The 25399-nt window shown below is 39.6% G+C and overlaps 1 protein-coding gene and 2 pseudogenes across 9 annotated transcripts in view; all 3 read left to right on the top strand.

Annotated features, from left to right (window-relative positions):
* ZNF568 (zinc finger protein 568) overlaps positions 1–25399 on the top strand; it is a 63062-nt gene that overhangs the window by 20051 nt on the left and 17612 nt on the right. For 2 of the 7 annotated variants that reach the window (XM_081032333.1, XM_081032335.1), the window contains one exon: positions 2143–10426. The exons of 4 other annotated variants lie outside the window; for them this stretch is intronic. In XM_081032333.1, the coding sequence (XP_080888459.1) occupies positions 2143–3725 (1583 nt within the window). In that variant the 3' untranslated portion in view covers positions 3726–10426. Of the gene's footprint in view, positions 1–2142; positions 10427–25399 lie in introns of those variants that run through there. One more of the 7 variants, XM_081032334.1, reaches the window with a different exon arrangement.
* LOC308490311 (merlin-like) lies at positions 10733–12478 on the top strand (annotated as a pseudogene). Its single transcript has one exon. The product of its transcript is annotated as a merlin-like (transcript).
* LOC308490105 (translocon-associated protein subunit beta-like) lies at positions 14046–17160 on the top strand (annotated as a pseudogene). Its single transcript has one exon. The product of its transcript is annotated as a translocon-associated protein subunit beta-like (transcript).

Below are 25399 nucleotides of genomic sequence, written 5' to 3'. Positions count from 1 at the left end.
TTTATTGGGGAAGGGGAACAGGAATTTATTGGGGAACAGTGTGTACTTCCAGGATTTTTTTCCAAATCAAGTTATTGTCCTTTCAATCTTAACTGTAGAGGGTGCCATTCAGCTTCAAGTTGTTGTCCTTTCAGTCTTAGTTGTGGAGGGCGCAGCTCAGCTCCAGGTCCAGTTGCTGTTTTCTAGTTGCAGGGGACGCAGGCTACCATCCCTTGTGGGAGTCGAACCGGCAACCTTGTGTTTGAGAGGACGCGCTCCAACCAACTGAGCCATCTGGGAGCTCAGCAGCAGCTCAGCTCAAGGTGCCGTGTTCAATCTTACTTGCAGGGGGCACAGCCCACCATCCCTTGAGGGATTTGGGGAATTGAACTGGCAACCTTGTGGTTGAGAGCCCACTGGCCCATGTGGGAATCGAACCGGTGGCCTTTAGAGTTAGGAGCATGGAGCTCTAACCGCCTGAGCCACCAGTCTGGCCCTATAGTTTTAATTTTAATGAGACTCAAAATCTTTGTTTAAACAAGGAATCCGTCAGTGTCATTAGTTTACCTCATTTTGATACATGAAAGGATAAAAAGAAATTATTAAAATATTTTAGTTAACAAACTTTGATGCTTTTTGAGTAGGAGATGTACTGTGAAATGTTTGAATTAGGACATAGAAGTTTTTTTGTGGAGTTCCAAATGCCAGTTCTATGAGTTCTGTTTTTAATTTTTCTGCCTCTTTCCTGAAGGTGCATGCCAGCATTCATGAGGCTAAGCAACAAAAAGGGATTGGATGTCTCACTATTCAATATATGTGTTCACGTAATTCCTAGCTTTTTAGTATCCTTTCCTCTAGAGTCTAGAGCCTCTATGGTTTATTTTCTCTAGAAAGTAAGCCTTACCTTTCCTGCTTGGGCTGTGGGTACATGGCGACTTCCTGTGTGAATTGGGGTATGGTGGTGTATTGGTCAAGGTTCAGTTACAGATATAAGAATCTACCAACTACTAATTTAAGAAGGGAGGAATTTATATGACAGTATTAAATGTGTCTTTGGGAGTACTGAAAGACTGGCTATAGGATAAGCTTTTAGGAATGAGTCTCAAAAGCATACCACAGAAGTAGGCTGCTAAGTGAGTTTCTTTTCCCACTATGATCAAGAAATTACTTCTGATTGAACCAGGGAAGTGCCTCTCCTGCTATGAACTCCAGAACCCTGCCACTTCTGTTGTCATGTCATAAGCAAAATGCCTACTTTCTTTCCTCTCTTAATTTATTTCTGTATTAAAATGTTATATGGCAAACCTAAATCACATCCAGAGTCCTATATGCAAGTGTGTCTAAGAAATATAGTTTCAACTCTCAGCCTTTGTGGAATGCAAAAACATAGTAGGAGGTTGGAATAGATGTTACCTAAACAGATTCATAATACCTGCCACAGGGAGTGTAACTGCTCCCTATTCAGACTTTAAATTAATCTTCTTTTTCAGCCCCAATCTCATCTCCAGCTTTTGAGTACCCGAATCCTCTAATTTTTTAGCTTTTCCAGTTTTTTGTGGCCATAGCACGTTGTTGCTTGGCATTTGCATTTTCAGTAGCACTTTTACTTCTTAACCCTGCTATCAGTTAACAGTTCCCTATATGCCTTTTATCTGCCAGTATTTTGTTGAAATTTCTTGTTCATTCTTCTTTACACTCCTGTTCCCTTGGTTCTTGTGGTTTTGACCCATTATTCTCTTACTGTCATTTTAATGGAATTTTAGGGAGGAGGAGAAAAAAAAATATACATTTAATCCACTGTGTTTAACCACAAGTGTTAGTTTTATCCTCTAGTTGTTTGACTCCTTGTCCATCATTTATGTCTTTACCCTTTTATCTTAATCATTCCATTCATTTTACTGATTTCTGCATTGTTTAAGTATAATTTTAAATCAATCAAAGCTACTTGGGTTTATAAATGTCAATTTACTGTCCATAATATTTTCTGTAGGAGTTAACTTCTCAAACTTTAGGAACTAGGGACATTTGCACTTTGGATTTCTTTAATATAGGGAGACTAAAGCCAACATCAAAGATCAACAGCACATACAAATTTCTGAAATGTTATTAATAGTGTAGTAGCAGAAAAATTCAAAAGTAATAATTTTTGGTCCTCCATTTTAGAAGTTTGGGAAGTTGATGAACAGATCAAGAAGCAAAAGGGAACACTTGTGAGGAAAGTCACATCCACTTCCAAGAAAACTCTGATTAAGGAAAATGTCATTGAATGTAAAAATGTTACAAAAATATTTCCTCTGAGCTCAGACATTGTTACTTCAAGACAAAGCGTCTATGAATGTGACTCCCTTGATAAGGCTTTGGAACATAATTTAGACTTACTTAGTTATGAGAAAGGCTATATGAGAGAGAAAAACTATGAATTTAATAAGTATGAGAAACCATTTTACCATTGCTCATCCAGTGTTGTAACTTCCTTTAAGTGTAATCAGTGTGGACAACACTTCAGCCATAAACTTGACCTCATCAGACATGGGAGAATACATGCTGGAGAGAAACCTTATAAATGTAAGGAATGTGGGAAAGCCTTCAGCAGGAAGGAAAATCTTACTACACATCAAAAAATTCATACCGGGGAGAAACCATACAAGTGTAATGAATGTGAAAAAGCTTTTATTCAGATGTCAAACCTTATTAGACACCAGAGAATTCATACAGGGGAGAAACCTTATGCATGTAAGGATTGTTGGAAAGCCTTTAGTCAGAAATCAAATCTCATTGAACATGGGAGAATTCATACTGGAGAAAAACCCTATGAATGTAAGGAATGTGGAAAATCCTTCAGCCAGAAACAAAATCTTATTGAGCATGAGAAAATACATACTGGGGAGAAACCTTATGCATGTAATGAATGTGGTAGAGCTTTTTCTCGAATGTCATCAGTTACTTTACACATGAGAAGTCACACAGGGGAAAAGCCCTATAAATGTAATAAATGTGGAAAAGCTTTCTCTCAATGCTCAGTATTTATTATACATATGAGAAGTCATACAGGTGAGAAACCCTATGTATGTAGTGAATGTGGGAAAGAATTCTCTCAAAGTTCTTCCCTTACAGTACATATGAGAAATCATACAGCTGAGAAACCATATGAATGTAATGAATGTGGAAAAGCCTTTAGCCGGAAAGAAAATCTCATTACACATCAAAAAATTCATACTGGAGAGAAACCATATGAATGTAATGAATGTGGGAAAGCTTTTATTCAGATGTCTAACCTCATTCGACACCAGAGAATCCATACTGGTGAGAAACCCTATGCATGTACAGTATGTGGGAAAGCCTTTAGTCAGAAATCAAATCTCACTGAACATGAGAAAATTCATACTGGAGAGAAACCGTATCATTGTAATCAGTGTGGAAAAGCTTTCAGTCAGAGACAAAATCTTCTTGAGCATGAAAAGATTCATACTGGAGAAAAACCATTTAAATGTAATGAATGTGATAAAGCCTTTTCTCGAATTTCATCCCTTACTCTTCATGTGAGAAGTCATACAGGGGAGAAACCCTATGAATGTAATAAATGTGGAAAAGCTTTCTCTCAATGCTCATTACTTATTATACACATGAGAAGTCATACAGGTGAGAAACCTTTTGAATGTAATGAATGTGGAAAAGCATTCTCTCAAAGAGCATCGCTTTCTATACATAAGAGAGGTCATACAGGTGAGAAACGCCGAGTGTACTAAATGAGAGAAGACCTCTTAAATCCAACCCATGCTTTACTTAACTTTTAAAATATCTTGGCATAAACAAAAAAATCAGATCTTTATGGAAAAATTGTAAACCTTTACTGATAGGCATAAGACTTGAATTAAATAGAAATACCATGTATGTAGTTGGAAAAACCCAGTATGTCAGTTCTCCCAAAATTAATCTATAGACTCAATATAGTTCCAAATATCTAACATGAATTTTCTAGGATCTTTACAAAATTATTCTAAAATTCATGTGAAAAGTCTATGGATATTCTGAAATTCATGTGAAAAGTCTATGGATTGCTGAGACAATTTTGAAAAAGAACAGAGAGGACAAACCTTCTACCATATACTACACATATAAAGTTATGCTCACTAAATAGTATGTGGTATTAGGCATGAATAGGTAAGAAATAGATTTTACAGAATAGAGTGCCTAAGAATAAAACAATGAAATTGGTATATATTAGACATGACACCATGAATCATTTGGGAACTGATAACATAGTTCAGAGAATTTATTGGAGTATTTGACTCTCCATATTGGGGGAAATAAAGTTACATACAACCTTACAACATATAAATAAACAGAATACCAAAGGATTTGAGTATTGGAATGTGAAAAAGCCAAACTCTGAAATCCTTGGAAGGAAATAAAAGATATTGTTTATGACTTTGAGGCAGTGATGCATTTTTTAAAAGACAAAAAGAACTTGTAGTTCTACTTCTGGATATACATTCTAGAGAAACTCACAAATGTGCATAAGAAATAGATAATTGAAAACAACCTAGATATTGATGGAATGATAATGGATTAATAAAATGTGATGTGTTCAAATAATGGAATAGGAAACAGCAGTTAAAAGCAATGGACTAGATCTGTATTTTATAATATGGATAGTTATCTAAATATCGAGTGAAAAATAAATCAAGATCCGAGTGAAACATATTATATGATGACATTCATGTAAATTGGAATGAAATCATTTATAAGGAACAGAACTATGCTTTTGTTATTGAAAGATGTATGTAAAACTATTTAAAATGAACTAGAAGGATACATACCAAATTATTGTTAGTGTAGTCTCTGGCAGGAGATTAGGATTGAGGGTATTGATCAAAGGGAGCTTTTAGCTTTACTTGTAATTTTTATGCCTTAAAAAAAGATTGCTAGCATATAAAATAAATCTTAAAAGTTAATGTTACACAATGGTAATCTGGGTGTCTCGTCTTAATAGTGTTTTTGTAGTTATTTCTCAGAATGTAGGGCGAGGGGAAGCCTATGCCCATAGGAAAATGTAATAATGGATTCATATGCCCTATCAGGTGCTCAACTATTTTATCAAAAATATTTCCAGAAAATTAGTAATGTATTTACTATACAATATGAAATTATCATATTTTATCAATCTTATGCTTTTTTAACATTTGTGAAGTTGGGATTCATCTTTTACTCAATTGTGTCTTAGATTCAAGTAAATATGTAATTATTAAAAATTTTATAATCTGATAGCACTGTGACAAATCAAATGTGATTTTGTGTACTGTTTTACGACATCATGGTCAACTAATGATCCCTACTTTCTCAGTGTGTTTTGCATTATATGAAAATAGATTCTTTGGATTCATAGCTAACTAATTAGTAATATGTTTTGAGACATTGTGAAGAGAATAGGATTTTCCTGAGAAACTGATTCAGAGATAGTACTTTTCTTACCCTGCAAGTTTCCATACAACCTGCATAGGCGTTAATATCATTGTTAGTTGTTTACAATATTTTGAAATGAGAAAACCTTTTATTTTCTTGTAGTGGCCATAAGCAATTTTATAAAATTGCTTCACTCTTACTCTACAGATCATTTTATTCTTTCCATGACCCTTGACTTACACAACCTATCTAGTTTTGGTTGGAAGTGGTGGTGGTCTCAGATCCTGAGCAGTAATAAGAGTTCCTTTAAAAGGACCTCTTTCTCTATAACAATACAGGAACCAACCCTTACTTAAGGTAATTATTTTATTATGCCATCTCTACGATATTATTTGACACACACATACAAAAATCAGCACCATTTTTAAAAGGAGTAAAGATTGGGGAAATTTATCAAAAGGGAACTTCAGCATTAAATGTTTGAATGTCACCTGTATTTGTTTGAAGCTGATTGCACAAAACTCAGTATTTCTCTCTCAAACTAGTGACGTACAAACATGACTATATTCGTTTTTACTATTAGCTATTTTTGAAGATCAACAGTGATTTATAATTGTAAATAAGAGGAACTGATTTTTATGAAAAGAACAACTTACCAGAACTTAAATATCTAAATGAGTATTGTCATTTCATAATCTCTTCTTTAATAGGTTTTATGCTAAGTCTAATTATGAGAGTGCACCTAATTTGTGTAGACTTTCTAAAAATAGTTTTTAAAGTTCATGTGTTACCTACACAAGAAAACCTATGTAAATATGTTTAGTTCCAAGATATTTTGTTGGATTGTTTTGCTTTGTCTAATCTGTAATTTGTCTCTCTGATTTTCTTCTTCATGTTTATTTATTTGGCTCATGCTTCATTTGAATCCTTTGCCCCTTTCTTTACATTACTTTGTAGTCAACAGAAAAATTTTAAATTTCATTTATGGTCCATAGGGACCACCTTAGGTGCCTCTTTCGTCCTCTCCCATTAATAATAGTGGCTGTGCTTATTGAGTGAGATAAAGTGCCGGAGAGTAAACCTGAATCTCAAGTCTAGGAAGGATGTCTTACTGATGGTATGTCAGTGAAAAGATGATCTGGTCTCTGTAAGTTAAATTTTTTCACTCTCCTAAGGAGTGTGAGTAGAAATAAGGTATAAGTGACTGAGATAACCTCTGAAAAAAATATTAAACCACAATAAATCCCTCTTTACTTGGATACATGGGAGCTGCTTCCTGGAGAATTTCCATTCTATATTTCAAACTTTATTTGAAGTTTGCTGATATGAAAGATGAGGGAGAGAGATAAATGATACCTCCTACATTTTTTTGGAGAACAACTATCTGGTTGGTTATCCATTTGCTAAAAATTAAGCAGACTAGGGAGAAACAAAAGATTGGAGGATGGAATTGAGATCAACTGTGGACCTTCTTTTAGCTTGTGTTTCCCAGAAGCAGACTAGAGATGAGAATTCCTATGCAAGTGATTTGTTAAGGAAGTTCTCCCAGTAAGAAGGGTAAAGGTTTGGAGGAAGCAGGACAGGAAAGAGGGATAAATCAAGGCTGTGATATCAGCCATAGCCTGCCATGAGTGATTTCAGCCTGATCTCTAAGGGAACTCTAGAGTGTAACCTACACCTCAGAGCTGTCAAGATTCCCCCGCTCAGCACTGAGGCACTTGTGCTACCAACTGCTGAGAATCTGGACTACTGACAACTCACAAGTTCCTCTGTGTAGGAATTTCTCTTGGATGAAGCACGCTGCAATTGGATTATTGGATTATGCAAGGTTACACTGCCTCCCTGGGGGCGTCCTGGCCCCCTTTGGCTCAATTTAGAATAAGTCTGAAGAGCCATCTCAGTTCTAGAGCTCCCCAAAGGATTACAACTGCATCACAGTTCAATTTTACCTTCCACTCAATTCTGCTTCCCTCATTTCCTTACAAATAATATTCCCAACAGCTCTTCCTAATAACCCTCATCATAAATTTCCATGTCACATTCTGTGTTCCATGGAATCTGACCTAAGACAGTGGAGCGTTTTGCAACAGCAATTCTCAAACTGAAATTTTTAAAACTTTTAAATTCATTTAAAAATTAATACATTTATTAAATGTTAACATAAATAGCATTTTCTGAAAAATAATTATTTTCTAAAACAAAAATGCTTAATGGGAAGAGTGGCATTGTTGTACACTTTTGCAAATACCTTTAATGGTTTAATGGAAGATGGATTCTCATTTGCTTCTGCATTCAGTTTGTAGCAATGTCACAGGTCATGTAGACTGGGAAACCCCACTTTATACATGAGAAAATGAGCGTGAAAAAGGAAAATAAAGTCTTGGAATTATTATGAAAATAATTTTGATCTAAGGGATGCCTAGAATTTCCCAAACCACTCTTTAAGCACTGCTATTTTGACTTCTGGTCAAGATGGGAAATTAGTTATAACAGACTAGAAAATTTATAACTAAAAATGAAACATGCACATATTGATACTTAAAATGCATAATGAAGGAAAAAAAGATGGGGGAGTAGGTAAATGCTGAGATTGCCTCCCATGATCACATCAAACTTACGACTAAATTATATAGAACTGCCATCACAGAACCACCTGAAGACTAGCTGAATAAAATTCCTATAACTAAGGATATAAAAAATATATGTTAAGACTGGCAGGAGGGCCAGAGATGCAGACTGGGCAGGTCCCATATCCATCGTGTGATTAAGAAATGGGAGAGATATCTTAGTTGTGGAAATCCCCTGAGGAGCGAGAGGTCCCATCCTCACACCAGGCTCCCCAGCCCAGGGCGTCAGTGCCAGGAAGAGGAATCCCCATAACATCAAGCTGTGAAAACCAGTGGGAATTGTGTGCCAAAGAGAGAAAGGGCTATGGGAGACCAACATATGCTGCTCTTAAAGGGCTAGTGCACAGACTCACTCACTCCAAGCTCGAGTGCAGGGGAACAGCTCAAAAAGGACCAGGGACATACAGGGGAACTAAATTGACTAACTTCAGCTGCGGGCTGGCAAGGCAAGGGGTGGGGCATCCTTCTGGGGACAGAAGTGCTGGCAGGGACTTCCTTTGTTGAGCTCTCCTTTCAGCCAGCCAGCCTGGCACAGGTAGGCGTCAAATCTGTGCTCTCCATTAACCTGGCTAATACTGTTTGCCACACCCAACTCACTTGCCCAGCCTGAGCCTCTTCCAGCAGCTCCTTCACAGGCTTGGCTCATGCTGCAGACTCATTCAAAGGACCACAAACCCCAAACAAGTGGTGACTGTCCGAGCTTGTGCTGCAGACTTTTTCAAGTCTTCAAATCCCTCACAAGTGGTGGCTGCCCTCATGTTGCAGACTGTCTCAAAGGTACACAAACCCCATATAAGCAGCAGCCAACCTTCACGTACATTGAAGTTCCTGCCAAATGGGTCCAAACCTAGCACAAGTGGTGACCAGACTCAAGTTACATTTTAATTCTCATCAGGCAGCTCCAAACGTGGCATGAGCAGCAGCCAGTCCTGGCCTATAACAACTCCCAACTAAGCGATAACAAGCCAGGCACAAGTGGCAGCTGGCCTCAGCTTGCATTGTAATGCCCACCAAAGGGCACCAAGCCCACAGAAGTGGCAGCTGGCCTTGGTTCACAGTGTATCCTCTCCCAAGCACCTCATGCACAACATAATTAGCAACCAACCATAGATCACTTTGTAGCTTCTACTAAGGAGCTCCAGCCCTATACTAGTGGTGACAGACCTTGGCCTACACAGGAGACCCTCCCAAGAGTCTCCAGACCCAACATACTTGGTAACAAGATTCAGACTGCACCAGAATACCACCCAATCATCCACAACTGACACACATAAAAGGGGCCTCAGCTGGCATCAGATCCCCACTAAAGTGACTTCTACTCCGTAGGGTCAGCCTACACGTGACAGCTCATTTTCTGTAGTCACAGCCCTCAGATCCAGTCATCCTGAGAGTCAAACCCACACACTGATGTGCCAGGAGCAATTGAGGCCCAAGTACAACAGCAAGGCAAACACAACCCACTCAGAAGACACCCCTGGAGCACCCAGCTCAGTTGAAAGGGAGTTTGCCACTGAGCCTCAAGGACACCTTCTACATAAGGCCACTTTGTCAAAGACTAAGAGATGTAGCAGATCTACTGAATACATATAAGTAGAAACAAATACAGCAAGTGAGCCAAAATGAGGAGACATATCCAAAATGAAAGAATGGCGGGGGAAACCTCCAGAAAAAGAAAACAAAATGAGGCAAGCAATCTACAGAGTTCAAAACACTGGTAATAACGATGCTCAATGAACTTCAGAGTAGAATAAAAGAACTCAGTGGGAACTTCAACAAAGAAACCATCAAAAAGGGAGATTACAGAGGGTGGCCAGTTAGCTCTGTTGGTTAGAGCGTGGTGCTAATAACACCAAGGTTGTCTGTTTGATCCCTGCATGGGCCACTGTGAGCTATGTCCTTCTAAAAAAAAAAAAAAGAAAAAGAAAAAAGCGAGTATAACAATAAAAACCAATCATAACTGAAGATTATAAAAACTGAAATGAAGAATTCATTAGAGGGAATCAACAGCCAATGAGACGAAGTATAGGATGAAATCAGCGATCTGTAAGACAAGGTAGCAGAGGTCACCCAATCAAAACAGCAAACAGAAAAAAAGAATCCTAAAAATTAGGATAGTTTAAGGAACCTCTGGGACAACATCTAGCATACCAACATTCACATAATAGGGGCCCTAGAAGAAGAAGAGAAGAAGGGATTGAAAACCTATTTAAAGAAATAATGACTGAAAACTTCCCTAATCTGGCAATGGAAGTAGACATACAAATCCAAAAAGGACAGAGAATCCCAAACAATTTGAATCCAAATAGGCCCACACGAAGATGCCATAATTAAAATATCAAAAGTTAAAGACAGAGAGTCTTAAAAGTAGCAGGAGAAAAATAGTCAATGGAGCTTCCGTAGGACTATCAGCTTTTTCAACAGAAACTTTGCTGGCCAGAGGAGAATAACATGAAATAGTCAAAGTGATGAAAGGCAGAAGTCTACAACCAGGCATTCCCTTCCTACCGCTGTAGGGGCTCAGACCACAACTCCCCCTTTCCACTCCCGGGGCAGGGTCCTCACGGCCCATGATGGCCGCTTGGGGCCCCCACAGCTCAGACAGCTCCCAGACTGGCCGGCCAGCCACCATGGTGGCCCTGAGGCCTATGGAGCTCATCCAGGGGGGCTAACAGTCCCAAAGCTCTGGCCTCAGGATGCGAGGGTCCCAGGCCTAAGACCCCACCATGGCCCGGGCCATCGCTTCCCGCATGAGCTTTAGCTCACTCAAGAGGAAGCAGCTTAACATGTTCACCATGCGAATCGTCACCATGGACACAGAGATGGAGTTTAATTGCGAGATGAAGTGGAAAAGGAAGGGCCTATTTGATTTGGTGTGCCCAACCGTGGGGCTTCGGGAATCCTGGTTCTTGGGACTGCAGTACACAATCAAGGACACTGTGGCCTGGCTCAAAATGGACAAGAAGATGCTGGATCATGACGTTTCAAAGGAAGAGCCAGTCACCTTTCACTTCCTCGCCAAATTTTATCCTGAGAATGCCAAGGAGGAGCTGGTTCAGGAGATCACACAACATTTATTCTTCTGGCAGGTCAAGAAGATTTCATATGAAAAGATCTGCTCCCTCCCAAGGCTTCTGTGCTCCTGGCTTCTTACGCCGTCCAGGCTAAGTTCGATGACTACAACCCCTCTGTTCACAAGCAGGGATTTTGGGCCCAAGAGGAATTGCTTCCCAAAAGAGTAATTAATCTGTATCAAATGACTCCAGAAATGTGGGAGGAGAGGATTACAACCTGGTATGCAGAACACCAAGGCCGAGCCAGGGATGAAACTGAAGTGGAATATTTGAAGGTAGCTCAGGACCTGGAGATGTATGGCGTGAACTACTTTGCAATCCGAAATAAAAAGGGCACAGAGCTGCTGCTTGGAGTGGATGCTCTGGGGTTTCACATCTATGACCCTGAGAACAGACTGGCCCCCAAGATCTCCTTCCCATGGAATGAAATCCGAAACATCTCATACAGTGACAAGGAGTTTCCAATTAAACCATTGGATAAGAAAATTGATGTCTTCAAGTTTAACTCCTCAAAGCTTCGCGTTAATAAACTGATTCTTCAGCTCTGTATCGGGAACCATGACCTTTCCATGAGGAGAAGGAAGGCCGATTCTTTGGAAGTTCAGCAGATGAAAGCCCAGGGAGGGGAAAGCTAGAAAGAGGTGGAGCAGCAGCGCCTTGCTCAAGAGAAGCAGATAAGGGAGGAGGCTGAACGCAGGAGGGACAAGTTGGAGAGGAGCCTGTTGCAGATGAAAGAATAAGCGACAATGGCCAACGAAGCACTCATGCGGTCTGAGGAGACGGCTGACCTGTTGGCGGAGAAGGCCCAAATCACTGAGGAGAAGACAAAACTCCTGGCACTGAAGGCCGCAGAGGCTGAACAGGAAATGCAATGCATCAAGGCCACAGCCATTCGGACGGAGGAAGAGAAACGCCTGATGGAGCAGAAGGTGCTAGAGGCTAAGGTGCTGGCACTGAAGATGGCTGAGGAGTCAGAGAGGAGGGCTGAGGAGGCTGATCAGCTGAAGCAGGACATGTAGGAAGCTCGCAAAGAGCCAAGCAAAAGTCGTGGAATCACCACCAAGCCCACATACCCATCCATGAACCCAATTCCAGCATCTTTGCCTCCTGACATACCATACTTCAGCCTCATTGGAGACAGCCTGTTGTTCGACTTCAAGGATGTTGACATGAAGCAGCTTTCCGTGGAGATAGAAAAAGAGAAAGTGGAGTATATGGAGAAGAGGAAGCATCTGCAGGAGCAGCTCAATAAACTCAAGACTGAGATTGAGGCCCTGAAACTGAAAGATGGCCTTGGATATTCTGCATAACGAGAACTCCGACGGGGTTGGCACCAGCAGCAAGCACAATACCATTAAAAAGCCTCAAGCCCAAGGCAGAAGACCTATCTGCATTTGAGCCCTCAAACTCACCTTGCAGAGTGCCAAATCCCAAGTGGCCTTCTTTGAAGAGCTCTAGTAGGTGACTCAGCCACCCCTGGATCTGCCACTTCTGCTGCTCCCAGCACCAGCCGGATGGGTCAGACACCATGGGAGCCACCTGTAGGTGGGCTGTCTGGGAGGTTCCATGGAGCTCTGGACCGTCCCCCAGCTGAGTGGAGAGCCCAACCCCCTTCATGTGCAATAGCCTTGAACTATGGCCCGGCAGAGATTTCTCTCATGGGGTTCTAGTTCTCCAGACCTGAGTCTTTAAATTTCTTAAGAAATATTTGTTTTTCCTCATAAAAAAAAAAAAAACTGCAACCAAGATTACCCAGAAAGTCTGTCATTTAGAATCAAAGGAGTGATAAAGAATTCCCCAGGCAAGAAAAAACTGTAGAAGGTCATCACCACCAAATCAGTATTACAAGAAATGTTAAAGGGACTTCTTTAAGTAGAAAAGAAAAAATAAAAAATGAATAAGAAAATAAAATAAGAAATTAAAAAAAATATCACTGACAGGACAAACAATAAAAGCAGTGGATCAACAAAGTGTAAAACTAACAAAAAAGTTAAAAGGAAAGTTAGAAGGTCCTGTGTAATTACAAAAATAAATTAAAGAACAGAAAAAAACATGCAAAAGGAGTTTAAAAATGATAAAAACACAATGTGGAGGGGGTGAATAAAAATTGTAGTGATTTAGAATGTATTCAAACTTAAGATACCATCACGTTAAAATAGAATGCTAAAAACATAAATGGCATACATGAAGGACATGGTAACTACAAACTAAAAATCTATAAGAGCTATACAATAAAAAAAGAGAAAGGAATCCAAACTGCAAAGTTTCTGTTGAAAAAGATGATAGGGCCGGCCCAGTGGCTCAGGTGGTTGGAGCACCAAGCTCCCAATGCCTAGGTCGCTGGTTGGATTCCCACATGGGCCAGTGAGCTGTGCCCTCTACAAGCGAAGATTATGAACAACAGCTCTCCCGGGAGCTGGGCTGCTGTGAGCTGCCGTGGGCTACTATGTACTGCCATGGACTACCTGTGCTGCCATGAGCGGCTGGCTGACGACTGGCAACCAACTGCATCAGCTGGGGGAAACACAAGGCTCAAAATACCAACATGGGTCAGGCAGCTGTGTCCTACACAACTAGACTTAGAAACAATGACTTGAACCGGAGTTGGGGTGGGAGGGAATGGGAGAAAGGGGGGGTAGAAAAAGAAAAAGATGATAGTCTTATGGGATCTCCATTGTGCATGACTAAATACTTTTCTCTTACTACTTTTAAGTCTCTTTTTGTCTTTCAGTTTTGGCATTTTAATTATGGTGTGTCTTGGTGTGGGCCTGTTTGGGTTCATATAACACTATAGAAACCCATCAGCATACAAGAGAAGAGAACAAAAGAATAAGAAAGAAAGAGAACTACAAACACAGACAATAAAAGCAATAACTACATACCTGTCAATAATTACTGTATAGGTAAACGGGATAAATGCATCAAACAAAAGACATAGGGTGGAAAGGATTTTGGGCTGAACACGATGAGGCTGCTGGCATTTGTGGCCTTGGCACTATTTGCTGTCACTCAGGCAGAGGAAGGAGCCAGGCTTTTGGCTTCCTAGTCACTGCTGAGCAGATACCCGGTGGAGGGCCGAGACCTGACCTTGCAGTACAACATCTACAACGTTGGCTCCAGTGCGCATTAGATGTGGAATTGTCTGATGACTCCTTCCCTCCAGAGGACTTTGGCATCGTCTCTGGAATGCTCAATGTCAAATGGGACTGGATTGCCCCTGCTAGCAACGTGTCCCACACCGTGGTCCTGCATCCCCTCAAGGCTGGCTATTTCAACTTCACCTCAGCAACCATTACTTACCTGGCCCAGGAGGACGGGCCCGTTGTGATCGGCTTCACCAGCACCCCAGGGCAGGGAGGAATCCTGGCTCAGCGAGTTTGACCGAAGATTCTCGCCCCACTTTCTGGACTGGTCAGCCTTCGGGGTCATGACCCTGCCCTCCATCGGCGTCCCCCTGCTGCTGTGGTACTCCAGCAAGCGGAAATACGACACCCCCAAAGCCAAGAAGAACTGAGTGTGCTGCCCACAGCCTTCCCCGAGAAATCTAGGTGCTTTCTAGACTCCAGAAGGTACCTCAGACGCAGCCCTCTCCCTCAGTCTGGCCGCCTCCTGGATCCTGCCCTGCTGTCAACCAGAGTGAAGGGCCAGGCCCAGGAGTCCAGAGCCGCTTGGTCCCCTCCTGAAGCCATACAAGCAGGACTGCCGTCGGCAACAGCCTTGATCTGGCAGGGCCCTTGGGCGCGCCCCTGAGGTGCCGTGGGGGTTGCTGCTGGCAGTGTGACGCTCCCAGGGGCGCAGGAGGGGGCGCTGGGGACTGCTTAACACCAGCCCCATCGCCTGCCCGCCCATCAGAAGAGGGCGGGAGGTAAAACGAAAGCTGTGGGACTCTTGGAGGCGACCCAGTCTCTGTTCTGGGTGAGGGACGTGTTTACCAAATGGGGTTTTCTAATAAAAACAAATGCCACTCTGAAAAAAAAAAAAAAAAGACAGGGTGGCTGAATGGATAAAAAACAAGGCCTATATGTATAATGCCTTCAAGAGACCCATTTCAGATTGAAAAACACACACAGACTGAAAATAAAAGGTTAGAAAAAGATGTTTCATGCAAATGGAAATGAATAAAAAAGCTGAGGTAGCAACACTTGTATCAGACAAAATAGGCTTTAAAACAAAGGCTGTGACAAGAGACAAAGAAGGGAATTTCATAATGATAAAGGGATCTATCCAAAAAGAGGATATAACACATGTAAACATCTATGCACCCAACATAGGGACACCTAAATAGATAAATATTGATAGACATAAAGGGAAAGGTCAACAGTAATGCAGTAATAGTAGGGGACATTAACACCCCATTGACATTAATGGATAGATCATGCAGACAGAAAATCAACAAGGAAACAGCTTTAAATGACATATTAGACAAGATGGACTTAATTGATATTTTTAGAATATTTCACCCAAAAACAACATTTTCCAGGATAGACTACATGTTAGGCCACAAAACAAGTATTAGTAAATTTAAGAATATTAAAATTATATCTAACATCTTCCCAGTTCACAATGGTATGAAACTAGAAATCAATAACAAGAAAAAAGCAAAAACATACAAATACATCAAGGCTAAACTACATGCTATTGAACAATGAATAGGTTAACAACGAGATCAAGAAAGAAGTCAAAGACACATTGAGAAAATTAAAATGAAAACACAATGATTCAAAAATCTATGGGACACAGCCAAACCACACCTAAGAGGGAAATTCATAGCAATACATGCCTACCTCAAGAAACAAGAAAAATCTCAAACAACCTAACCTTCTACCTAAAGGAACTGGAGAAAGAAGAAACAAAACCCAACGTTAGTAGAATACAGGAAATTATAAAGATCAGAGTGGAAATAGATGAAAGAGAGCCTGAAAAACAATAGAAAAGATCAATGAAACCAAAGTTTGTTATTTGAAAAGATAAAATTGATAAACCTTTAGCCAGAAAAAAACAGAGAGGGCCCAAATAAGTAAAATCAGAAATGAAAGAGAAGTGACAACTCACACCACAGAAATACAAGGGATTTTGAGAAAATACAAATAATTATATGCCAGCAAATTGGACAATCTGGAAGACGGATAAATTCCTAGAAACATCCAAGACTGAGTCAGGTAGAAAAAGAAAATCTGAATAGACCAATAACAACTAACATAATCAAATCAGTAATCAAAAAAATTCCCAAACAAACAAAAGTTCTGTACCAGATGGCTTCACTGGTGAATTTTGCCAAGCACTTGAAGAAGAATTGGTACCTATCCTTCTCAAACTATTCCAAAAAATTGAAGAGGAGGGAAGACTCCCAACTCATGAGACAAGCAGTATCCTGATATCAAAACCAGATAAAGACATTACAAAAAAAATTATAGGCCAATATCCTTGATGAACATAAATGGAAAAATCCTCAACAAAATACTAGCAAACCAAATTCAGCAATATATTAACAAGATCATACACTATGATCAAGTGGGATTGATTCCTGGAATGTAAAGTTTGTACAATATCCACAAATCAATTAACATGATACACCCATTAAAAAATGATAAATACCATATGATCATATCAACAGATGCAGACAATGCATTTGACAATATCCAGCATCCATTAATAAACACTCTCAGCAAAGTGGGGTAGAGTGAAAATACCTCAACCTAATAAAGTACATATATGACAAACCCACAGCTAACATCATACTCAACAGTGGAAAGCTGAAAAATTTTCCTTTAAGACCAGGAACAAGACAAGTATGTCCCCTTTCACCACTTTTATTCAACTTAGTATTGGAAATTCTAGCCAGAGCAATCAGAAAAGCAAAAGAAATGAAAGGCATCCATTTGCACCAACATGGATGGACCTAGAGGTTATTATGCTAAGTGAAATAAGTCAGACAGAAAAAGACAAATACCACATGACTTCACCTACTTGTGGAATCTAAAAAATACAAAATAAACGAACAAACAAAACAAAAACAAACTCATAGATACAGGGAAATTATTGTTTTTTCCAGACGGGAGGGGTAAAAATGATGAAGGGATTAATAAATACAATTTGCCAGTTATGAAAATAGTCACAGGGATGTAAAGTACAGAATAGGAAATATAGTCAATAATATTGTTGTAATAACTATGTATGATGTCAGATAGGTATTAGACTTATTGCAGTGATCACTTTGTGAGGTACATAAATGTCTAATCACCATGTTGTACAACTGAAACTAATTTATTGTATGTCAACTGTAATTAGAAAATAAATTAATTTTTTAAAGGGAGATGTAGGTACTTGCTTTTCATCATCTAAAGGTTTTCTCTACGTTTGATTTTTACTATGGAACTTTGAAAATTTATAAAAGTAATTAAATTTATTAAGAAATAGAGAGAATTACAGAACAAATTACCTTAGAAAGTAACATTCCTGTGTAACCTCATTCTTCAGGTACAGGACTATGAATGGTTTAAAATCTCCAGATTTCTTTTCATCTGAGCTTAACAAATCATTACTTTTAATCTTAACAATTCCAGATCTTTCTCTGCTTAGTGTTTTACAAATTGCTTATAACATTTATGTGGCATTTATGCTGAGTGGCATTCATTATTGTTGTTGCATGTTTTTGATGCCATCGCGAGAATGTCTGAGCTTGAATTAGAGCAATGAACAAACATTAAATTTATTGTTAAACTTGGCAAGAGTGGCAATGAAATCAGTGACATGTTAGTCCAAATTAATGGGGATAATGCCATGAAGAAAATGGTAGTGTACAAATGGATTAAACATTTTTCTGGGGGGGAAGAATGCCTCACTGATGAAGAGAGGTCAGGGCAACCATAACAAGCAGAACAGATGAAAACATTGCAAAAATTCGTCAAATTGTCTGTCAAAATCATCGGCTGTCTGTGAGAAGCATAGCAGACAAAGTAAACATTGATAGAGAAACAGGAAAATCTTAACTGAAAATCTTGGCATGAGAAAGGTGTGTGCAAAAATGGTCCTGAAGGAGCTCACTAATGAACACCAGCAAAGGAGAGTCAAAGTTTGCAAGACCTTTTGGAGAGGCAAGACAGTGTTTTGGGCCATGTTGTCACTGGTGACGAAGCATGCATGTACCAATATGACCCTGAAACAAAGCATAAAAGTGCCCAGTGTAAGTCAGCCAATTCTCCACAAACAAAAAATTTCCATCAGTCCAAATCAAGAGTCAAAATGATGTTACTTTTTTTAATATCAGAGGGATTATTCATTATGAATTTGTCTCAACTGAACAGTTAACCAAGTTTATTATTTTGAAGTGCTGAAAAGGCTGCATGAAAAAGTCATAAGAAAACAACCTGACTTTTTACCAACAATTCATGGCTCTTGCATCACGACAATGCACCAGCTCACGCGGCACTGTCTATGAGGGAGTTTCTAGCCAGTAAACAAATAACTGTGTTGGCACACCCTTCCTACTCACCTGATCTGGCCCCCAATGACTTCTTTCTTTACCTGAAGTTAAAGGAAATATTGAAACGAAGACATTTTGATGACATTCAGGACATCAAAGATAATAAGAGGACAGCTCTGATGGCCATTCCAGAAAAAGAGTTCCAAAATTGCCTTGAAGGGTGAACTAGGCACTGGCATCAGTACATAGCTTCCCAACGGGAGTACTTCAAAGTTCACCATAGTGATATTCAGCAATGAGGTATGTAGCTCTTTCTAGGATGAGTTTGCAAACGTAATTGTCAGACCTTAATTGTCAGGCTGGAATGTCCCTGCTGCCTTTTCAGCTGCTGCCCCAGCGCTGGAGCTCACAGCCAGTGATTCAGTCAGTGAGCAAGTCCACGCTCAGTCCCTTTAAGAGGAGCGCCTGGGACTCCAGCCTCCCTCCGTCTCACTCAGCTACCATCCCTGATGGTTTTCACAACCAGAAATTATGGGACTTCTCTCCCCGGGACTAGAACCTTGGGCTGGGGAGGAGCCATGACCCCTCACTCTTTCAGGGGGACCTCTGCAGCCGAGATATCCCTCCTGATTTTTAATGGTCACACGCGGGTTTGGGGCCAGCCTGTTCTGCATCTCTGCCGCTCCTACCAGTCTCGAGGTGGCTTCTTCAGCGTGTCCTTAGTTATAGGGCTTTGTTCAGCAAAATTTTAGGTGATTCTCAATGATGGTTGTTTTGCGGTTTAGTTATAATTTTGATGTGGTAGTGAGAAAAGGTAAGCACGTACCAATATGTACGTTTACCTACTGTGCCATCTTGACTAGATATCTGCATCCCAAAATTTTTAATATATTGTATTGTCATTCTCATTTGTCTCTCTGCATCTTTCGATCTCTTATTTATTCTTTGTCACAATAGTTGTTCAGTAGCATGTTGTTTAATCTACACATATTTGTGGTTTTTTCCACCTTTCTTTTTGTAGTTGATTTCTAGTTTCATACAATTGTGGTCAGAGAATAAGCTTGGTATGATTTCAGTCTTCTTAAATTTATTGAAACTAGCACTGTGCCCTCAAATGCAGTCTATCCTTGAGAATGTTCCATGTGCAGTAGGGAAGAATATATATTCTCTTGCTTGGGGATGGAAAGCCCTGTAAATGTGGATTTTGTCCACTTGGTCTAATGTATCATTTAATGCCAATATTTCCTTATTGATTTTCTGTTTCAATGATCTATTCATTGTTGTCAATGGGGTATTTACATCCCCTACTAGAACTGTATTTTTGCCAGTTTCTCCCTTTAGGACTGTTAGTACTTGCTTTATATATTGGTGCTCCCAGGCTGGCTGCACACGTATTGAAAAGTGTTTTGTCTTCTTGGTGTATTGTCCTTTTTATCATTATAAAATGTCCATTTTTGTCTCTCATTACCTTTTTTATCTTGAAATCTAGTTTGTCAGATATAAGACAACTATATCTGCTTTTGTCTGGAAGCCATTTGCTTGGAGTATCACCTTCCACCCCTTCACTTGAGTCTATGTTTGTCTTTGTAGCTGAGATGGGTCTCCTGAAGGCAACAAACAGTCGAGTCTTGTTTTTTCATCCCTTCCACTGTTCTGTGCTTTTAATTGGTGAGTTTAGAACATTTACATTTAGAGTGATTATTGATCTATGAGGACTTCCTATGGCCATTTTATCTTTTGTCCTGTGCTTGCTCTGTCTCCATTGTTTCTTTTCCCTTGTGTTTCTGTCTTTTACTTTTGGGGTATCTATGATTTTTCCCCTCCATTTCCTATTTTTTATGATATGTGTCTCAATTCTAGATTTATGTTTTGTTGTTTGTTTTTTTTTCAGTTTCAGTCTCTTTAGTGAAGTATTCCCTCTGTTCATTGGTTTTATTCCTGTGTTCATTGAACTGCCTTTCTGAGTTTTCTTGTATCTTGTGACTTTTTAGAACTGCAATTTTGAATTCTCTGTCATTTAAATCACATATTTCCATGTCTTTTAGTTTATTTTCTGGAGCCTTTTCATTTTTTTTCTGAGCTACCTTGTTACCTTGGTTATTCATAGTACTTCATGGATTATTTCTCTGCCTGGTCATTTGAGAGATTGAAATCTTTCTGTTTTGCTTTTAACCACTTAGCGGGTTGATAAGTAGAAGTCTTTCTTTTGTTTTTCAGTAGATGGTACTATAGTGCAAGTTTGTTTCCTCTTACCTGGTCTCATTTGACTTCTGGGAACTCTGTGGTGCGGTGTCACCTTTGCCATGGAAAATGCCCCATATTCCCTAGGGAGGTGGGTATCCCCTGTCTGACTGGATTGCGTGATCTCAGAGCATGGACAATGGGGCTCGGTACCTGTGAGTTCCTGGCACTGTTCCCCTACGACCAGAAGTCACTAGCTGTGCCACACTATCTGAGGTGGCCCAGCTGCCTCTACTGGGTTCTACTGATGGATAGGGGAAGGGTGAATGGGAGGAGGCATGTTCTTGGGCCTGCAGCTTTGTTTTTTTTCTACTGGGTTTACCTGCAATGAGTATAGGCCACTTAGGCTGGAATGCTGCTTCTGCCCCTTCCTGACCTGCCAAGGAAGGGTTATAATGCTGGGCAGACTATGGGAGTGCAGGGGAGTGGATTCATGCTTCTGCAGCTGTAGTTCCCTGGTGATGGTGTATGCTCAACCACGGCCACCACACTTTCCACTGCCTCTCTACCCCTGTCCCTGGTCTCAGGCTCAATGTGCACTGGCCACTCAGGCTGGAATGCTGCTGCCTCCGCACCTCTGGTCAGCACAGTGGTGGTTGCAACCTAACCTTCCATGGCTGCCACTTCTATCATGTCCACTGTGACCACAGCAAGCACCAGAGTGGATATGCAGCTCCTGTCTCTATCCTTCCCTCCATCCCGCCACCCTGCTCACTGTGATGTCCCCCCCTTCAGATGTCTCAATGTGCACATCTCTCAGACATGTTTGTGTGTTGAGCCAGGAATACTTTGTTGAATTATAGTTCTGTAACTTGTAATTTTAGGAGAAGAGACCAAGAGGTTTTCTCATGCCACCATAAGGTTACAAAATTATTTTTATATATCTAGATAAAAGTATGTTGAGTATTAAACCTGCCAAATTGAATTTTAGAGACATTTGATTATAATGGTAATTTTCATCTTATAGTTCTCGTACTTTAAAGCCTACACATAGGTCTAAAATATTGGTAGGCCTTTGATTACTCCACAGGTATCAGGCTGTTTGCCATCATTACTTCTTTCCTTTTCTTTACTCTATCCCTGACTAATGTCTTTAAAACTTCTCCACCCACTTCCTTAATGACTGAAGGGCTATTTTAATTTCTTTTTTTCTCTTTCCCTTTTTAAAAATTGAGGTATAATTTACATGTAGTAAAATATAAAAATCTTAAGTATGCATCAAATGTAGATAATTGTGTATCTACCACCCAGATCAAGAGATAGAATATTTCTATTCCCTCAGAAAGGTCCTTGGCTCCTTCCTAGACAGTGACCACTGTCCCCTTCTGAGGTACTCACTCTTGACTTCCATCTGCCTACATTCACCTTGCTTGTTTTAGGACCTCATATAAGTGGAATCATACAATGTCTTTGGTATCTGGCTTCATTTGCTCAGATATTGTGAGATTAATCCATGTTGTGTGTTGCAGTAGTTTGTTTCTTTTTATTGCTGAGTAAGGGTACCACAATTTGTTTATACAATCACCTGTTGATGAATAGTTGTGTTGTTTTCAGTTTGAGACTATTACAAATAAAGCTATCATGAACATTTGGGTACAAGTCTTCGTCTAGATCTTTGTTTTAATTTCTCTTAGATAGATACTTAGCAGTGGATTGGCTGGGTCCTATAGAAGGTATATGTTTATGAAAATGTGCTTAATTTTTGATGCTGTTAATTCAGTCTCAGTAGGTTCATTTTTCTTGGCTTGGCAACCCATGAAAAACTAGTAGCAGTGGCAATTTATACTGATAACTTTGTGTAACAACAAATATAGGTGAACATCAGCTGCATGAGGCTTTATTTAGGCAGAGTACCAGTGTAAAATCCAGAACAAGCTTCAGCAGCTGTTGCTGCGACATAATTAATGACTGTTTTAGTGTTCCCAGAAAACCAGTTGGTATTTCTCCTCTAACTAAATTGAATAACTGACAGCAACAGGAGCAGCGATTTTATATAAAACCCACAACATAGTCTCTGTTAAATGAGGTTGGCAGAGGACTATACTATGTGCCCCATTCCAAAGTTGTTTCTTACCATTGATGATATATGTGCATATGAAGACAATTAAGTCAGTCTTCAGTCATAAGTCAGACAATTAAGTTCGTGAACTTGTTGCAACGATGTTGCTAACCTTTTTTTTTTTAATATCAGAGGGATTACTCAGTATGAATTTGTATCAACTGGACAAACAGTTAACCAAGTTTACTATTTGGAAGTGCTGAAAAGGCTGCATGAAAAAGTTAGACAACCTGAACTTTTCGCCAACAATTCATGGCTCTTGCATCACAACAACGCACCAGCTCACAAAGCACTGACGTTTTTAGCCAGTAAACAAATAACTGTATTGGATCACCTTCCCTGTTCACCTGATCTGGCTCCCAATGATTTCTTTCTTTACGTAAAGATAAAGGAAATATTGAAAGGAAGACATTTTGATGACATACAGGACATCAAGGGCAATACGATGACAGCTCTGATGGCCATTCCAGAAAAAGAGTTCCAAAATTACTTTGAAGGGTGGACTAGGTGCTGGGGTCAGTGCATAGCTTCCCAAGGGGTGTACTTCGAAGGTGACTGTAGTGATATTCAGCAATGAGGTATGGAGCACTTTTTCTAGGATGAGTTTGTGAACTTAATTGTCTGACTTCGTACTTCTTGTACATTTTGTGCTCCTTGCACCACTGAATGGGATGGTGGGGGGGAGTTAATCTATTGACTTTTCCAGCTTCTAGCAGCTACCTGTATTCCTTGGCTCAAGGCACCTTATTCCATCTTCAGAGTACATGATTCCGACCTCTCCTTCTGTCTTCACATCTCCTCTTTGACTGATCCTCTTGTCTTCCTCTTAAAGGGACTTCGTGATTACATTAGGCCTACTCAGATATTCCAAGATAATCTCATCTCAAAATCTCCTTAATTTAAGTATATCTGCAAAGTCTCATTTAGCCATGTAAAATAACATAGTCATTCACAAGTTCTGGGGATTAGGACTTGGACATCTTGGGAGGGGGGAAGCATTATTCTGTCTACCAATTATCCTACTGTAATCATTTAATATATGTTTTTTCTTTTTTCTCCTTTAATTTGTTCATGAAATGCATTTTGTCACTGGATTTCTTAATGTTTTTCCATTAAGGAATCTTTGAAAAATTCACTGTACAAATTTTATACTACATTGTTGAAATCATCCTTTTATTTGGAATTTTTGCATCTATAATCAATCACAAATGTTAAAGTAATTAAGCAAGGAGGCCATCAAATTGAGGTGGTTCTAATGCCTTGGTTCCATACATAAGCAAACCAAAATCTAACCCAGTCAGTGACTCAAATTGGAGAAAAATAAAACTTAAGAACAACCAGTCACAAACAGCCAACTTAGCTTTTCCAAACAAGGCAAGTGCTTAAGTTATCACCAAATAATTACTTTGCTTTGCTTCTCAGTCTTCTCCATAAAAATCTCTCCGCAGAAATCCCTCCAGTAGCTCCTGTTTGTGGATCACTCCTAACCACTTCAGTTTAACTCTGCCTGACTCAAATCTCTGTATGCTCAGATAAACTCTTGAAAATTGTAACATGCCTCAGTTTATCTTTTAACACAAATGATACTTTTCTTTTGGCCTGTCTTTATCAGATTTTATACTAGTTAGACAAATTAATTAGAGAGCATTCCATCTTGTCCTAGGATCTGAATAAATTGCATAATCATTATTAGTGCAAAAATTAGCTAAAACTCAGTTATAACCACCTACAATCTTTAAAATAGCACACATTTAAAAATACATTTAAATTTTGTTATGGTTATTGTTCTGTTCAAGTTTTCTACTCTTTACTAGAAATTAATAATTTAAATTTTACTAGAAAATCTACAATTACCTCTACTGTGGTTATAGAGTTGAACAGTTGAACATAACAGGCTCAAAATTCTTTTAAACTGTATGTCTGTGGTTTAACCCCTGATTTCCAAGGTTTTTGTTTTGATTTAATTTTTTGTTTTGTTTTGTTATTGTTTATCAATATTGTGTTTCATTTATCTCTTAGAACCAAATTGTGAATTTTTAAAAATCTGGTCCACTTTTTTGTTTTCTAGCTCATCAATTTCAGAGTCTATATTTACTCATTTTATATTTAACGTAATTTAATAAGCAATGTTTCATAAGAAGGACATACTAATGGCCAAAATATAAGAGAACACTCTTAAAGTCCAAAGAAAAAATATCACAATTATACTCCTAGAAATTAACTACTGTTAACAAATGTTAGTGTAGCTTTCCAGATATCTTATCAAGTGTATTTATGTACTTATAAAAAATTTGAAAACAGTATTACATGGCATATGATGTTTAATATTGGTTCTCCCTTATTTCCACTCTGGACCCAGGGTTGTCCTCCTTCAACCCCCAGTCCCTTCTTAGACTCCCCGGACCAGACTCAAGACTGTCAGCCTTCAGTCTCTCCTCCGTCCCATTCCCCACTCTCAAAGCTGGGACTACATTTCCCGGAAGCCTCCAGGGTGGACTCAGCCGCTACCCCTTGTCCCTGTGGCCCCCGCCGCCGGAATTTTGCTGTAAAGCCCGGACTTCTGACTGCAGCGTTACGTGTTCCTGACTGAGGAGGA

This window comes from Rhinolophus hipposideros (assembly GCF_964194185.1).
Source record: "Rhinolophus hipposideros genome assembly, chromosome: 21".
NCBI classification, from domain to species: Eukaryota; Metazoa; Chordata; class Mammalia; order Chiroptera; family Rhinolophidae; genus Rhinolophus; species Rhinolophus hipposideros.
The sequence above is the reverse complement of the archived record's forward strand: the minus strand, read 5'-3'. Positions and strand labels throughout refer to the sequence as shown.